The sequence below is a fragment of the Coloeus monedula genome (genome assembly GCF_965178545.1).
Source record: "Coloeus monedula genome assembly, chromosome: 2".
NCBI lineage: Eukaryota > Metazoa > Chordata > Aves > Passeriformes > Corvidae > Coloeus > Coloeus monedula.
Genome location: NC_138782.1, coordinates 17,710,703 through 17,728,949, shown reverse-complemented (window position 1 = coordinate 17,728,949; position 18,247 = coordinate 17,710,703). Strand labels below are relative to the sequence as shown.

At 39.4% G+C, this 18,247-nt stretch overlaps 1 protein-coding gene across 1 annotated transcript in view; it reads right to left on the bottom strand.

The window, feature by feature from the left end:
• ALK (ALK receptor tyrosine kinase) overlaps window positions 1-18,247 on the bottom strand; it is a gene marked incomplete at both ends in the record, with an annotated part of 306,152 nt that overhangs the window by 146,293 nt on the left and 141,612 nt on the right. The window contains one exon of the mRNA XM_082277250.1: window positions 16,935-17,136. Within this exon, the coding sequence (XP_082133376.1) occupies window positions 16,935-17,136 (202 nt within the window). The remainder of the gene's footprint in view (window positions 1-16,934; window positions 17,137-18,247) is intronic.

The following is an 18,247-nucleotide window of genomic DNA, read 5'->3' as shown; positions in this document are numbered from 1 at the left end:
GGAATTATGAACACCACAGGAAAAACATAACTTCTAAACACTAGAAATAGAGAAGGAAATAAAGGAGGAAATACAAAAACCTTTTAGATTATCTTCTGAGTTGTGCTGCTTTATTTCTAGTCAGCTGGACACCGATAAGCACCTGTGTAACATACCATAAATTATATATTGGCCAGTCATGTTTCCTCCACAAAATTATGTAGTTTTGTCACAGTATGTCTTCAGTGCAGTATTAATTAAGATGCCCTCATTCACACCTGAGCTGCAAGATTAACCTGCCTCAGATGGGCAACTTCATGGCAAATCAACACTTCAGTTACTCATTCTGCAGCAGTGCCTCACTCTCACCTCCCAGAACTTTTCAGGCTTGTATCCTGACAGCATGTGGGATTGCAAGTAAATTGAGCAGCTCAGATCCTCTGCCAGGCACTTGTGAAGAGGAAAAAAGCTCACTGTCATTTTGACTACAGAAGCAGGATATCTGTGGGTGCCACTGCGGCTTGCAATCTCAGTGGAAGAAAAAGGAAAATTAACTAATTTTATTTAATTAGCGAGCGTTTCACTGGTTTGCTAGAACCATTTCTGGCTAGCAATCAAGTATTTCACAAATCTCTTTCAACAAGAAGCATTTTGAAAATACACTCATAAGGCTATGCTATAATATCACTAAGAAGTTAATGATACTGTTAGCATGAGTTTAATGTAAATATAAATGCATTGCTGATATGGATTAGACATCCTACTGTCTCGATGCAGCATCATTAAGGCACAAATATGAGCAGTACTAGAGATTAAATGAGTAAGCTTTATGCGATGCTCCTTTGGAGCCTTCTCCAAGGCAGCTGTGTCCAGCATCCCACCCTGCCAGGCCGCAGCAAACATGAGCAGGGTAAGACACTGCTGTGTCCCCAGAAGGCAGTAATTACAACAACAGAATGAAATCAATGTTATCTGCATACTTGGGTTTGCTCCTCTTGGTTTCTGCTAACACCAGCCTGGGTCTTCTCTAAGTTTGGAGTGATTTGTCAAAGTGTACAGGTGCTACTTCCACCCCATTTAATCTCAGGCCAGTTTCACAGCAAACTGAAGGACCTTAAAATAAAACACCACTTCCTTCTCCTGCCTTTTATATAAGCTAATGCAGAAATTGGAAACAGGACCCAGATTCTCCTAGGTTCAGTTTTCTGATGCTTGATAGGACAAACAAAGAACTACAAACTTCAATTGCGCACCATGTCTGGAACAACTGTTTTCTCTAAGACTTGTCAATTTATATACCCTAAGAAAATTACTTTTCTCTCTCATACTTTTACACATACTTGGAGTTAAATTTCAAAGTGGAAGTATATATCAATCGCTTCATTCACAAATCAGAAAATGGAAGCTGAACTACGCAGTCAGAACCAACAACACACAACTCATAGAGAAGGGCTGGGAGCTGTTTCCTGGCACCATAAAGGGTAGAAGAGGTAGGAACATTCTTCCTCTAGAAAGGAGGCTGGAGGAAGAGAAAAATCAGCATTATAATAACTAGCTTTCTGCTGGCAACATGTTAATATAGAAACCCTCAGTGATGTTTTAAAATTTCTTCCAAATTGTGATGACAACTGTGACCTCCTGTGCAAGGTCATACAGTTAATTAGAAAGTAAGCAGGTAATGAAGATGACCAGTTTTATGAACACACCCTCCTGAGTGGAGAGAGGGGAGTGCATGAAACAAAGCATTTAATTAATTAAAAAATTTTAGGCATGGCAGAAAAACCACTATTTTCACAAAATACTGTTATTTGGTAATATTCAACCTGTGCAACATGAGGTCTTTACATTCAACATGAGGTCTTTAGTTTCAACATGGGAGATGACTCCTTACTAGATATAGCCAACAAGTCTCATTTTCACACTACAATACTTCTTCTGTTTAGGCACAGTGAAAGTGAAGAGATTCACATATTCAGCCAGTACCAGTGGATCCTGAACTACATGTATAAGTCCATCAAGTATCCTAGGTACAACAAACTCATTATTCTGTTAAAGTATTAACTTAAATTAATAGTCCAGAAGTGACATAGCCAGATGCATAAAATCTTAATTCTGCTTACAGAAGAACACTAACTCTGTCTTCCTTCCCTTGCTGCGTAATACACACAATTCTCATTTGAAACAATAGCTGAACATGCAATAATAATTTGTAATGTGAAATACTGTTAATGTGTTTCCTCAGAGAGTTCCTGTTCCAGAACAGAGCAGAAACTATTTTTATTGCTCAAGTTTTCATTACAGAGATGCCACAGTACATATATCTTTGGTCTACCATGTACAGCATGTGACAAGCTAATGACAAGGTTCTTTTCCTGCCCACCCCCTCACTCCCCCTTTTTTTTTTTTTTCCTCTATCACCAGTGCACTAATATTTAGACAGATTTACTTTGGAGCAAATAGTAAATGACTGGGAAGTTGTTACAATTTCTCATTCTCATTCTGATTAATGAGCTGGAGGAACACTCCCTCCCTCCCTTCTCTTTCTGTGGTAGAAAACATACTGAGCTTACCCATCAAATAGTTTTATACCTGCATTCCCTAAAAGATGGATGAGACTGGCATAACGATGATGACTTTTCCAAGAGGGAATAAGGTTCCACAAAGCCACCCTTCAGCAGTCATTCCAGGATGAAGGATTAAGAATATACAGTATCACACTCAGCAAATCTCTCTTTCTCACACACACACAAACTACCTACACAAGCAACGCCCAGCACATAAACCAAAACCCGCTCATTCTACATAAAGTCAAGCAAAAACAGAGGAAAAAAAAGTAACTTTTTAGGGAGTGGGAGAGAAAAGTCTAGTTCCTGTATATGGTATAATGCATATATGAGGGAGAGACACAACAAGGAAGAAACCCAGGAATATCCCATTCGGAAAAGAGCAATCAGACAGAGCTTTGTAAGACCTGAGAGTGGCCCAGAAAGAAGACTAAGAGGCTTCTGGGCTACATGAGCTGTGAGCAACAGGTTTTTGTGGTGTTTGATGTCCCCCATTTTCAGGAACACAAGGTTTTCAAACCAACAGGATGATCAAAACCTTTCGTATCACTGCCAACTTTTCTTCCTTCCAAAGGCAACCTGGGGATCTGCAACTCTAAATAACTATTATGGTCAAAAAGGGTAACCGTATAAAAAGACAGACAATATAGGCCGTCTTTGCCCCTCAAGAACATCCTGAACATTCCAACAGGATGTTTAAAATACATTTCAGAGGAAAAGAAGCATCAAAATCACTTTCACACCTAAATGCTGAAAAAACCCACTAACCTGAACAACTCTCACTAGGGCTGTCACAGGCAAGGAACAGAAAATAAAATACTTTCTGATGCATAACTGAGGAAAAGCTGAGTAAAGAATGACATTAACCTGCAGAATTTATTACCATGGCTTGCTGTGCCAGTGCTGAACAGTTATGTTACAATGAATGCTCTTTGTAAAACAAACTCTATTATCAGTCAGCAGATAATAGCTGAGCATGATCATGGCGTAAATTATTACAGAAGACTACAAGCAGAAGTGATTAAGAAAAAGTCAATACTGGGAGAAACAGTTCTATCTGTTCTACAAAAAAACCCAAAGTGGATAAAAGGCAACAAATTTCAGATTTGAAATCTAGCAATGTGACAGACAGCTTCTTTTGCACTCAATAATTAATTAACTTGTTCTACACCAGAGGGATTTTTCTCCACAAAGTAACTTTACTCTTCAGTCTGAGAAAACATGGGACCCTTCGGCTCTGCTATTACACTTCATTAAGTTCTATAAATCCAAACCATTTGTAAAGAAGCAGCACTTTTTTTTTTCATTTTTAAGGCACCCAAAAATAAGGATATTAATTTATCAGCATGTTTTACTTTGCTTTATATACATGACCTGCAGTATTTTTCTGAGTAGATTCATCATTCAACTGCACTCTCTCATGAAGCCATGCTGCTGTACCTCACTGATAGAAAGTCACTCCAGTGCTATGACTCCTTGTGTGAAGAGTTTTCCCAGCAGAATTCTGATGATGTTCTGCAAGCCATGTCACTTCCATGACAAGCCACAGAGTGGCTGGAGAAGACGTGCAGTCTCACAGGAATAAAGAACAATCCCTGTGAAAAACGACAAACTTTGCTGTGTGTGAACTCAGGCAGCAAAATGACAGCCACTGTAATCCTGAGCAGAGAGCTGAGAAGGCATTTGGGGTCAGTCCAAGAAACCAACATGGGAAAAACATCAAGCTTTTTCATGGGAAAATTCCTGATTTCATGGAAGACACATTTCTTCTGGATAAAATAAATCGTGCAATTGTCCTAAATTATTTCTGGTTTTTCAGTTGGATACAATGTGCTTCACTCCCACTTTTATCCCCTTCATGAAATCCTTGCAACTCTGCTATATATTAGGGGTTTAAATCTTTAGAAATGGCAGTTTTGTTCCTAAGTCAAGTGCTGTTTCAAAAGAAGGGGAGAGCTTGTTTCACTGACTCGCAAGATCTCTTTGAGAATCTAGGAACGCAGAACTCGTTTTGTGTTCTGGAGCTAAAATGTTGTCTATCCATTGCAGTTAAGCCTGCGGCTCTGTCAGAAATGGAAAACTAATAAGACATTCACTCACTTAAGGGAAAAAAAAGAAAAAACCCAAGCAAAAAACATACTCTTCAGGTTGATGTTGGAGGCAAATAACTCAACTACAAAAAGCCATCAGGATTTTGCAATTTTAATTTTTCTGCTCATTGAAGCTTTCTACTTGAAGGCAATTAAAAGCAGGCATCAAAGGCACATGAAATTGAGATTGGGTAGTGATTAATTTGTGGAAAAGAAACATTCACAGTTTAGTTAGACGGACACAAATCAGGCATCCATATCTCGGGAATGGGGCATATTAATGCACTGAGGAGAGCCGAGAGGAGCAAGGGGAAGAGAAGATGGAAAGAGTACATGCAGTGCCTGTCCCGTGGAGGGTAGAAATGTATCTGCCAAGTGCTGCTCATGATGAGGACTCAGGAACAGATGCAGAGCTAGAATAGTCCTAGCCTATGAACAATTATTTCTTCCTCTTAACTTTGCCCCTACAAATGTTTCTGCATTGCAACAAATGCAAAATCTAGATTTTGTGTGCCTGCTGAAATTCAGTGAATTAATGCCCGTTCTCCAAACAGTGTTAGGCCACTCAGGCACAGGAGATACACATTAACATCTGCACTGAAATAAATTCCTTTGACTCTGAAAACCCAGACATCAACACTATCTCTCTCCATCAAAACCTGCACTCTTCTAATAAAATATATCATAAATGCAGCGCTACTCAGTCACACATCTAGTGAATACCAACCTCACTAATGATCTGCTAGAACACTTCTTTAATGCTTGACTGTGTCCCCCCTTAGAGTGCCACCTCCTTCAGCTGGGTCTTAGTGTTATTAAGAGTCCTTCAGATCACTTGATGAAAGTGTTGCTGAAGAGCTATAGAATTGCTTGCTTTATTTATATGGCCCTCACTGTGAAAATTCACCTCACTGAGGCCAGTTTGCAAGCTCTAAGAAGCTGATGTTTGTGCCCTCTTGGTAGGGATTTTCCTATACAAGCAGCAGCTGAATTTCTCAAGGAAAGGTGTCCAGTGCACACTCTGGGCTGCAACAGGCAGCACCAGAGCTGGGCACAAAAAAATCAGCTTCTCAGTGCCTCCCCTGTGCTGGTTTGGGCTGGGGTAGAGTTAATCTTCTTCACAGTTAAACCATGATACTCTCCCAGCTTTTGGACCCAGGATTTGTGATGAAGAATTATATCCAAGTAAAAGACAAACAGGTCAGGAGCAAGAGATAAGGAGTGAAGATGAAATGAGAGAGAAAATGCGACCTGCTGAGGGTTTGGAAAGCCTGTTTAGGAGAAAAGCCTGGAATACGAAACTAGAAAGGAAGAGTGTTGAGACAGAGGGAACGGGGGGAAAGTGATCCCTGGGAATATCAAGAATAGATAAAAGAGCTGATTGGAAGACAAAAATTCTGTCATCCAATACAACACCAATCTCTCAATTTTTGAATTATTAAGGAAAGTGGTCAGTAAAATTCTATAGGATATTTTTTCCCCCATTCATAATAGAATAGTTGTGGAAGGCAATAAGTAAAAAGAAAGCAAGATGTTCTTGAAAGAAATATTATATTAATAGTGGTCTGATTGTTGATAAACGTTGAAGTTGATGGTATCTTTCATTGTTTGAGAGCAGCTGTTTCACTGACAGCTGTAACTGCCTTGAGACCAGCAGTCAAAATGCCCCATCTAAAACAGAAGCAGTAAGAGCAGTCAATGCCCTTTCAAACAGTCCACACACATGTCCCAGCCCTGACCTGGAGAAATTGCCTAAAGGAATGAGAGGAGCCCGAGTTCCCAGACAACAGGCTTTATAAAAAAGGGAAATCAACTTGTGTCAGATATAATCTAGAGACCTCTAAGAAATGAGCCTCTGAACAGCTCATCTGGCATGAAATAATAACAAATTGCAATCATTATGGTTTTGAAATGGATCTGAGGTGTCAAAAGCATTAGCCCACACTTCCCAAACCACAGCCTCCTGAAAGACAGGCATTTAGAGAAGAAAGGGGCAGAGAGGCAAAAAAACCCACAGTTGCAAGATTTGAGAACACATTTAAACTAAGACAATATCCAGACAGACCTCATAGTTTTATTTTCTGGTGTGGCAGTAAATTTAGTTAGGCACTCTTAGGCTGTTTAACGTCCTAAAAATAATCAGGTTGTCCATTGCATTTAATGTACCGACAACAGTTATCTAACTAAAATTATCTTAACATCTCTGAGCAAGAACACTGCACAGGGAAACTTCTACACTTTGGAATTTTCTTCAGCTGAAGAAAATCAGATTATTTGGCTTCTTTATTACAAAGCATTTCAATGCAAATATTTTGATAAAATATCCCCCTTACTGTAATTTTGTTCTGTTAAAAAGGCATCATAATACTGGTCACTGATCAGAATAAGAGAGGTTGTTGAGTTTGTCTCATTTATTCTACTGCTTGTGCTCCTTGCTAGATAAAGCAGAGTCATGAAAACTTAATTGCCTTGTGAAAAATTTAGATTTGTGCCAATCTTCTTCAATCTTATCTTCATGTGAAGTTCACCAAGGATGGCAGACATGCTTCTGGTTCAAGCCTGGAATATCTTTGCCTTGTCCAAAGGAAATTTATTATGCATCTTCGTGGCCTCAATACATCAGCACAAATGGCACACCAAGCCAGGGATGATCAGGAAAAGCTCCAATTACATTCAGTAGACAATATTCATTACTGTTATTCCCAACAGAAAATCATATTTAGTCAGCCTGATCTAAGACACAACAAATACCATTTGGATTGAAGTTTATAAAAAGCTGGCAACTGTTCTTGATGATTCAGAGAACTCAATGTCTAAAACAGATGTTTTAGTAAAGTAAAGTAAAACAGATGAATACAACCCTTGGAGAAAAAGAAGGGAAAAGCCCAGTACTTCCAAATGTGATGGGGAGGACTGTTCATTTCTCTAGACAAGATACCAAAATGCTACTGTGCAAGTTGTGAATGTTCATGGCTTTACTATATTGAAGAACAATCAGCACAGTGGAGGGAAATCTTCTACAACAGTGCACAAGTGAAGAAATAACCTGATTCAATCACTATTTAAAGTAGATCTGACAAGGCTGTCTAAAACCTGTGTCTTTGGTGTTGGTGTCAACTCAAACCCCATGTTTTTGCCAGAGTAGTTGCTGACAGTAATGGTTTGCCCTGCTAGTACAAAAAAGAGCTCTTGAAAAAGTATTTTATTAAAGGAATATAATTTCTACTGTACCAGGTGTGTGCTATAGAAAATGATAAAATTCAAAACAAAACAGAGGTAGCCATTTGACAGAAAAACGCTTTCAGGGAGGAGCAATACTATTTAACAAATATGGTACATGAGTTTTAAATTAAAAGCTCTGCAAAGTGCTTCACACTGGTGTCATACAGCTCAGTCCTCACTGTATCCCTGCAGAAAGTCATGAGTACTTTCCTCAATCACTGAGAAGTTCAAGCTGCTGCCTCTGCCACTGCAGCACACATCAGAATCGAAATAATTTCTAAGCCTTCATTCAATTTCCCATGTGGGAATTTATTGAGAATTAGCTTCCTAATTCCTGTTGAATAAGTCTTTGATTTTTTTAATATGCAGAAGTAGATTGTAAGTTAGAGGTCAAGTTTATGAGAGCTCTCTTTTTTCTTGTGTGGAAAACACACGATGTACCAGCACTTGGGAATAATAAGCAATATTTTTGGTGAGCAGCAATACAGACAGCGCTCTTTAAAGGGAGGGTGCAAATCTGCCTCTACTGACCTTGAAGCCCGTGCTGCAAGTAATGGAACACCACTGAGAATTTCAGGGAGATAGCCAAGAGCCTGACTTAGAATGCAGAATAACCTGACTTAGAATGCACAAGCAACTGCATTCCCACTACAGGAATGTTTTTAGCAGCTGGATGGGTCAAGGACATGATTTTTAAGTCTTTCAAAATTATCGGCACCTAGTTAATTTCTCTCTGAAATTGAAAGCAGGAATATTACCTTGTAAATCTTCTACAGTACTTCCTACAGCAGGGTAGATTTGCCTTGGATAAAAAGGAGATTCTGAAGCATTAGCAGGGAAAGCCTCAAGGAAATTGCACACAAGGACAGAGACATGCTCCAAAATGGGACAGCCGCAGAGGAGGTTGCATAGAACTCAGAAGGATTTTAAGGTCAAAAGTAAGTAGGAGATACAGAAAGCAATTACACCACAGGCTTGTTATAAAACTTGGCCAGCAGCAGAATGACACAGAGCTTAGCTCGAGTGGAAAAATAACTAGAAACAAGGCTGGCAATATTAATTGCCTAGTCTCTGGAAACAAATGTTGGAAGCATTTGGCTGTGGGCACAGAAACTTGGGCATAGCAAAGGATCCTAAAAAAACTGTTGCAATTCCATATAGCAGAAAGGACACCTAAACAAAGAAAAAGATGAAACTAAAGTGTCTGTGCAGGTTTGGGAAGACGAGGTTGGATGGTGTGTGGATGTGTGGCAAGTGGTTTGCATGTTTAGGTTTTATCAAAACTGAATTCATGCTGACATGTCCACACTGATAGGAAGTGCTGCATGGACTAACATCAACATGGGGTTGTGAAGATTAGTTTAAGACGACTTTTAAAAATTGAAGTAGAAGCCTTCATGTAGAGAACAAAACACAAGATCTATAAAACAAGGAAAGAGTGAGAAAATGAGGGGAAAAAAAAGCCAATCCATACTTTGGAAAGTGAGAATAGCATAAGAACCAGAGAAGAGGAACCTGAAAATAATTCTGAAGGATACAAGGTGTAAAAGTTAAAGATGATAAATTTTTATACTCAGGATTTTGACAGTATAAAGCTGGATTATGTTGCTCAGAGTGATCTGAAGAAATTGTTTTAGGCCTGTAAGAAATTATTTATATTAAGGAAACTTTGGTTTCAAAAGAATAAATATCCAAACCAGGAGAACAAAGGGTGCTTCTACTCGGTTAGTGTGGTCAGTTTGGCATCATTTCTAGAGTCAGATGTGCCAGTCTCTGGGGTTTCTTGCACAGAAGTAGCTCCCAGAGCTGAAGGTCACCAACAGGTCCTGTGATTATTTGGGAAGCCCCAAGGATGCTCATGCCAAGGCATACTGGGCATCCAGCTCTCCACCCCAGTCCTCTTACACTACTATGTGTTCAGCACTATGTTCAAAGCAGCAGAAAAGGCTATTCCACTTGGTAAAAAGTGAGCCCTTACCCTGAACAATACACTTTTATGTTTTCTTTTATTTTTTTCCATTCTCTACATAGTAAGTAATTTGCTTCCATAGTAAGCAAAATTTTCATGTTTGACACACACTTCTCATTTTCTACTTTATTTCAACTTTAAAATTACCTCCCCTGTCCTTTTTCATCATTGTAATTGGAGATACACTACACAACTTTGGTCTTCCCATTTGCATGAGTCTGGCAAACATTGATAAAAGGCAGCACTGCCAGCTCATAACAGTCTGATAACATATATTACAAGAAAACAAAGAGCACTTTCCCCCCACATTGTCCCAAACTGATTTTCCATCAGTTTGATTGGGACTGTAATCGACTGCTAAAAAAATAAAAAGTAATTGCAACTACTCTTTACTGAATTAAATCAGCTGGCTTTGGTTGGTCCAAGAGGTCATAAAACATTGTTCCTTCACAATATGATCTGCCACAATAGTGAATGGCACTCAAAATTCAGTTTCTGGTAATACTAATGTATCATTAAGTCTAAGAAATAGTTCACTTCCATACAGATGTTAGAAGAAATAAGGTGCTACAGCCCAATCTCAACTGACAACACTGTAAACCTTTCTGGAGCACTTTGAAGCCACTGCTTTGTTGTACTTAGGGCTACATGGAAAAATAAGGCATGCTCTAAAACAAAAAAAAAAAAATCTACAAAAAGGACCCATGTTTATCTCAAATAGTAATAGAGCACTTCAGCAGCAGCAAAACCACCAAGACACTTAAAACATAAATGCACAGTCATTAACTTCACTCCAGTGCAAAAGTGACCACTTGAGCCACATAGTCTCGTGCTCAAGTGGAATGGGAAAATGGTCCCTCCACGTGTGCAGACATTTGTATATCAGGTTTATACTACTGCCTAAAATTTTGAAGGGCTCCATTTCACCTTACTCATCCTGAATGGCTTTAATTTAAATCTCCCCAGTGGCATGAGGTTAAACAAGACCAAGTTCTGGGGCCTATACTTTGACCACAACAATGCCCTGCAGGCTGGGGGCAGAATGGCTGGAAAACTGCCCAGGAGAAAAGGACCTGGGAGTTGCTGGTTGACAGCACTGAACATGAGCCAGCTGTGCCCAGGTGGCCAAGAAAACCAGTGGCATCCTGGCCTGGATCAGCAAGAGTGTGGCCAGCAGGACCAGGGCAGTGTCATTCTCCTGTACTTGACACTGATGAGGCCACACCTCAAATCCTGTGTCCAGTCCTGGGCCCCTCACTACAGGAAGCACATGGAGGGGCTGGAGCATATCTAGAGAAGGACAACAAGGCTGGTGAAGGATCTGGAGCACAAGTCCCATGTGGAGCAGCCAAAGGAGCTGGGGGTGTTTAGCCTGAAGCAAAGGAGGCTTAGGGGTGACCCTATCACTCTGCAACTGAAAGGAGGGTGTAGCCAGGTGGGGTTGGCCTCTTCTCCCAGGCAACTAGTGATGGGATGAGAGGACACACACTGAAGCTGCACCAGGAGAGGCTAAGGCTGGATATTAGGAGGAATTCGTTGACAGAAAGAGTGACTAGACATTGGAATGGACTGCCTAGGGGAGTGGTGGAGTCACCATCTCTGGAGGTGTTTAAGAAAACCCTGGACATGGCACTTGGTGTCATGGTCTAGTTGACACACAAGGTGGTGTTTGGACAAAGGTTGGACTCCAGGATCTCAGAGGTCTTTTCCAGCCTAATTGATTCTGTGATGCTGCACAAACTGAAAACTAAATAGCAACAAACTCCTCAAGGTGCCATGACCAACAGAGCTAAAGCTTTCCTCAGGTCTAGACTTGAGATACTGGAAGAACCAAAGTTTTGTTAGGTGAAGAAAATCTTTTTTCCACATACGAGCATTTCCGAGCAAAGAGACTGGTTCTTCCTAGGTATTGAGTACAGTATTCTTTGAAAAGGGAAGGAGGAAAAGCAACACCAACTTTGTCTTTACTTTTCTTTCTCCTTTTTTTCCTTCTTTTGCACTTAATTTCACAGACTGAAAGGGACTAAAAGTTGGCTAGTGGATAATAGCACAGAAAAAGCTGAGTGCTAATTTTCTGTCTAGAACAATTCAAGTTATCTCTCTAAAATTAAGGATTAGTGGTGTCTGGCCATCAGGGTGAGAGAGCTTAGTTTCTAACGAATCCATAAATCCAAATTATTTTCCTGGATTACCTGAATTTCTCAAATGCATAGTTTGAACTGAATCACTTAAACTCCTGATTTAGAATTCTCTGAGAGTAAAAATGTCCTGTAAATTTTGAGACATATTTTGATGCTTAAAAATAAGTTTAAATGCCCCAAATACACACTTTGGTCTTCATTATTTTTATGTCTTAGCCCAGGCATTCGCAAAAGAAAGGCTTGAGTTTAGTAAAGTTTTTCAAGGAAAAAGAAAAAAACTAAACAAATATCCCTCATCCTCACAAAAAGAATAAAACAAACAAAAGAATTCCTTATATTAAGCCCCTGCTCTCTGAGAAAGGCGACTGAAGCTACTGGTAAGAAAGAAAGAAAAGGAACAAGACTAGTACAAGAAATAACCTTCAGATTTCAAGCCCCAAGGTCAAAAGTGACAGACGCTACTGATTCCTTCATATATTTTCCTTGACATCTATCAATGCAATCAATCTTAAGTGAAGCTGTAGGTGCCAGAAAGGGAATAGCCTATCATGATTTGCAGCAACCTTCAGAACCAGGTGAACTTTCTCTGTTGGAAGTGCTCTGTGCTCCAATATTAATGGACCTACTAAAGCACTGGCTATTAGTGTTTTATGAGTTCCTTTCTCATGCATGCATGTTTGGATTCATGTTTTATTTAAGAAACACCTTCAACTTCACATATTTACACAAAAGTCTTCAGATGAATCTCAAGCTTGGTGGTGAGACCAAACTGAAAATAGGTGTCATTTGCTACGTTCTTATAAAAAGTTTGGTTTGCTATATAGTATATAATACTGCAACTCACCATTAATAGTGTAAGTAGAGGTGTAAATTAATAATGGTAATTAAAATGAGCCATGATAATTTTTTTCCTGGCCCAATTCTAATTTCTCCAAAATACACAGATCAAAAGAAATGAAAATAAATCCTTTATTACAAACTCTAACCTTGCTGACAAGATTTCCTTGATTTCCTTTGTATTTTCTCCACTCTACTGAGCACACTTACAATCTTACTTGCTTTTTAATTATAAATTTAACACATGGGAAAACAGATGAGAGGTGAAATGAAATCAGTGGCCACAGTGACAGTCTGACAAGCACCCAGAAGTCAACATTCAAGCTGTGGCAGCAATTCTGCTTTGCTAAACTACCAATAGGCAATGTAAACATACTTGATGCCTCCTCATCTCCAGAAAAAGAAAATGGGAACTCCGTTAAATAGCAAGAAAGGATTGTGTAGAGCACCTCTGAGCAGAAAAACAGCAAAGGATAGTACCCACATCTAGTGTCATTTGAGATAAATCAGAGAGTGCTGTGCTCCATGGCAGGAATTATAACAACTCTTTTGCCATTACAAAGGATCAGTAGCACTGCACTGATTCTCTCCCTGTATCCTCTGCAGGTGCTTGAAAAACCCAACAGAATTGCAAGAGATGTCAGAAGAGACTAACCACATCAAAAACACATCCACAGGGTCAGAGCAGCTAGAAACACTTCCATGCAACAAATCCAACTCTAACAGAACATAGTGATGTGTTGTTCCCCATAGAGGAGTCCTACTGATTGCTTAAGAGCTAATTTAGGAAGGTCTAACCAAAGGTATCCAAAACCCACAGGTTAAATTGGAGTAAGATCTTTCTGCTCTTTAAAAATAATAATAATTTTTAAAAGGTATACAATTCTGCTGAACTGATAAACAAGGACATAGTTACCTTCTGAGTAGCAAGCATTGTTGTAAATATTATGTGTAATAGTTATGGCTGCATTTGGCAGGGTTTCTGTGTAACACAAAACAAGTATCCCTTTGCCAGCCTCTGGTGTCTCATCCTTCAGGAACCGTTCCCAGCCATCACTTCTACCATACTGTTCCTGGTGTGTGTTCCATCTGCCCCACCCTACTGCAGTGTGGTGCATCTTAACTTAGCCACCTTTCTTCCTGCATGCAATACATCAGCTGCAGTGAAATAGGTCAGGTGAGAAAATAAAACAAACAGGTGTCTTCCACACAATGATTTCTGTAAACCCTCGGGCTCGTTATGGAACTGGTACAACTCTAGTCCACAGGTTGGGGCTATTTTCTTCCTAGAGAATGAGACCAAAGGAGCAAACAGAACATCCATAGTTCTGCTTTGAATCTTTATGCATAATCACACCTGGTAATTTACACACAAAGACAACACAGGTGAACTCTGGAGCAAATAAATATTGGGTGCCATGCTGTCTTTACCTAATACAATTTCATAGCTTTACATACATTCTACTTAAAATCAGCTTCAAGCGCTGTCAACCTAAACCTTGGCTTGCCTGGTTTCACCCTGAATGAAATAGTAATACCTGACAGCATCTGCTTTTTTCTCTTTTAAATGTAGGTGAACTGTGAAGACCTTGTAAGATTTTAATATATGTAATTCATGTTATGCAATTCAAAAAGAAAAAAAAATGTAATGAAGATATTAGTGCTGTGCATAGTTCAAGATATGAGAAAATCCACCCTGGAATTAACTTATTGCTTTATTACCCTTCAGATGCATTTGTTTTAATAAAACATATTCTTCCTGCTATGAGCTTGATTTCAAGCAATGGCACAGACTCACTACTGCACACAAAGTGGCTGGCAGCTACACACACTTTACACCTCTTGTTTGCAATGCAATATATAAAGCATATAGAATCAAAGTAGTGTCAGCTGTGAAACTTTAAAGTATTTTTATTTCTAGCACAGGGTCATCATTGAGGAATTCAATTACTTTGTGCCTGGAGCTAAAATCCTTATAAAATTTTAGAAATTATTTGGTGATAGCATGGTCAAAGAACTCATCATAAAAGAACACAATTGTTCGCAATTTTCAAGACAAAATAAAATATTGAACGGAACAGATTTCCACTGTAGGATTGCTAGTTCATTTAAGAAATTTATTGAATTATTCTTGACCTTCAATCAGCTATTCTGGATTCCTATTTAAAGGAAAAAAGATGTTTTAAAAAGTGAGATTTACGTGTTTTGTTATCAGAGATGGAATAGCTAATATTATCTCTCCAAACAAAGGAGGGGTGCTCAAATTCTGGAATGAAGATTCAGGGCAAATGGTGACAAATTGCCACCTTCTCATCTGTGGCTGTAGTCCATCAGAAGTTATTTAACTATCCCCATGTGACGTTTATGTGGGCACAGTATCAGAGTTTTTCTGCATTGCCGAGCTGGGAGAAGAGCTACTGCCTCTCACAGTGAAGGGACAGAACCAAAGGAGGGGGGAAAATGAACCAGCTGGTTGCTCCAACTGGAGTTTTACAGCACACAGAGTACCAAGGAGTCAGACATACAAATCCGTGAAAGCCACAGGCGCATCCTTACTCCTCCATGCACCACAGAGATGCTGTTGGGGAGCAAGCTGCACTTCTGGCAAGCATATGGGACAGCCAAGCTATAACCAAAGCCACCTTCTGTAAAAGCACAAACCCTCTTTACTGTGGTGACAATCTCCATCTGCAACACACAGCTGAGTCATCCGTGTTATCTCCAGCAGATGGCAAAGGTAGGAATTTGTTATCGTATTTAAAGAGATCTTTCCCTTCCCTTCAAGGCTCCTTACATTTGGCACTTGCCTGTGCTCCTGGTGAGTTCTGCCCACCCACAGATCTGAGCTGGAGCTCCTCCATGCAGACCAGAGCATTTTACATACAGCAATGTTCCCTGTGAGTGCCAAGGAGCAGTGGCAGTGCCAGCGCAGGAGGCACTTTGCACAAAGCATGTTTATTAGCTGTGACACAGAGCACAGCATTTGCAAAGAGCTAAGGAAGAAGACAGCTGCTGTGGCTCCTCTAATTACCTCTCCCCAGACATCAACAGCAATTTACAATTTGGATGATGTTGCTGGAACTAAGTATGATCTAGATCCACACACAAGCTCTCCTCCTCACTTTTATAGGCCATGTGTTATATGAGAATTACAACTATTCAAACTGTTTCTATGAGTTAGGTTATCTCCTACAAGGCTTTTTATTGCACATTCTCCTTTTGCTACTGGAAGATACAGAATTTGCTGTAGACAGTCATCAGATGATCACATCTTGTTATGAGCACAAGCTAGCAGGATTTGCTATTAGAAACTCTCTAATCTATCACATCAAAACAAAGAACATTTGAGATGTTTGGTAAAAATTAGGCTTCTTAACACATTTCACAACAAAGGTAAGAAATAAAAATTTTTAAAAGTCAGTATATAGAGCAGGTAGAACATTAGCCTCACATATATCCAAATTAAATTCCGAGTTACTCTACTCCTACAGCATCTTGAAATATTTACTGTGTTCATCTCCTGCTGTTTTGCTGCTAACAAAAATTTAGAAGAATACACAGGAAGTCTGACAAATTAAAACATCATCAAGATTAATTGCACAAAGAGGATAAAACATTTCAAACAGTTGCACCCTTGAAAGATCAAAAGCTTTCCTCCCCTGCCAGTAGTTCTGAACAGCTTTATTGGCAAAAAGAAGAGAAGTGAAAACAAAACTTAAAATGTATGCAGGCACATGAAACTGCAAAGACTCAGTAGATATTCCAAGCCCAATACTATACATGGGTTAAGAAGTAGTAAAAAGCAATCAGACAGAGAGAATTAGGCAGAAAAGCTTTAACCCTAGGATGTGTATCCACACTCTATCTGTACATGCAAGCACTGAGAATAAATGTGATGTTGACTTGGAGACTCAGTTACACGGATCCAGAACTTTGCTAATGCTTTGTATAATAAAATAACCATCAATCTCCACTTTTTACAATATTTTAGACCCATGCAAGACAAGCATCTCCTCAGTGTGGTGTCCTGCTCCCCTCAGATGTGCAGCATGTGTTTTGTAGCTATATTGCTTCACAACCGAGTGATTTTTCTCAATTCAAGCTGTGAGTCAAATGAGGGGATGAGACTTACCCATGTTTCTCTGGACTCTGCTCTGATAGGATTTCACTGCTGCTCTCATCAATGGGATGGACACGAGCAATATATTCTCCACTCGGCTGGTAAAACTTGTACACAGCCACTTGAACTACACACTGATCACTGTTGCTCCTCAGCCAAGGGCTCAGGATGGTGGGGCTCGGCCTCTCTGATGCATTGAGAAACAGAAATGAACCTAGAACAGAGGATGCAACAAGAAAGCTTTAAAAATTAGAAAAACCCCAAAGCCTCCTCGATTACAGATGAATACTTTCAAGTTTTATGTCTCAGCTCATTCTGCAGCCCTGCCATACCTCACAGTCAAAGATTGTATTTGCCAATTAGTTTGGAAAGTTTGCCCGTTTTGTGTTAAACCTATTAAGAATAAAGCAAGACTTCAACTCCCCTTTGAATGGCCCCAAAAAAATATTACGTTTAGATTTAACTCCCAGAAGGAAAAAGCCCACACAGCTGATTAAGGTGTTTTAGGTTTAGATTCTTGTCTGTAACCTCTCAGGTCTGGTCCATACCCAAATATATTAACATTAGTTCAGTGGGATCCTGATTTGACAGCTCTAGTATATACATATTTGCTTATTTATAACACTTTATCTAGTTCTCTTACCCAAATAAAGAATACAAATTCAACAGCTTTTCTTTTGCTCTTCTATAAACAGAAGACCACAGCATTTTTAAGTCTAATATTAGAGACAGGATAAAGGTCTGACACAGTTTCATTTCTCCAGCAATTCATTCTAATGTATTAATTTTATATGCAGCTAATCCACATTAAACATTTCATTATTATCCAGTACATTGACTCCCTCGGCCTAATTCTATTTCAATACAATCTGAGGCTTATCCAGTGGGACAGAAGTAATGTATTTTCATCCCATTGCTGCTCATTTCAGGTGAGTCAAATGACTCCCTTTCGGCAGCTGACTAATTTATCAATTTGTCCACAGAACAAGCACGCTGGGGCCTGTAGCTGGCAAATGAAAGGGACCAACCCTTGAAGCAAGAAAAAGTATGATATTCCACAAATTCTAGCAAGACTGGTCAGTTAATGAAATCTCATTGTCTTGATTACCTGGAGCATCCTTTAATGCAGCCTGTCCGTTAATACTGAAAACATGCAGGTCTGATGAAGAGTTTAATTTCATTGAGAGAGAAATTAAGGCTCAGCAGGGCTGTAACTGAAACTTAGTTTTAAACGTGCATGAATTTTAACCAGAGCAGAAGCTTTTCTTTGAAAATGCCAAGGTTGAAGCTTCAGAGATGTGATCTCCTAGATCACGGCTCACATG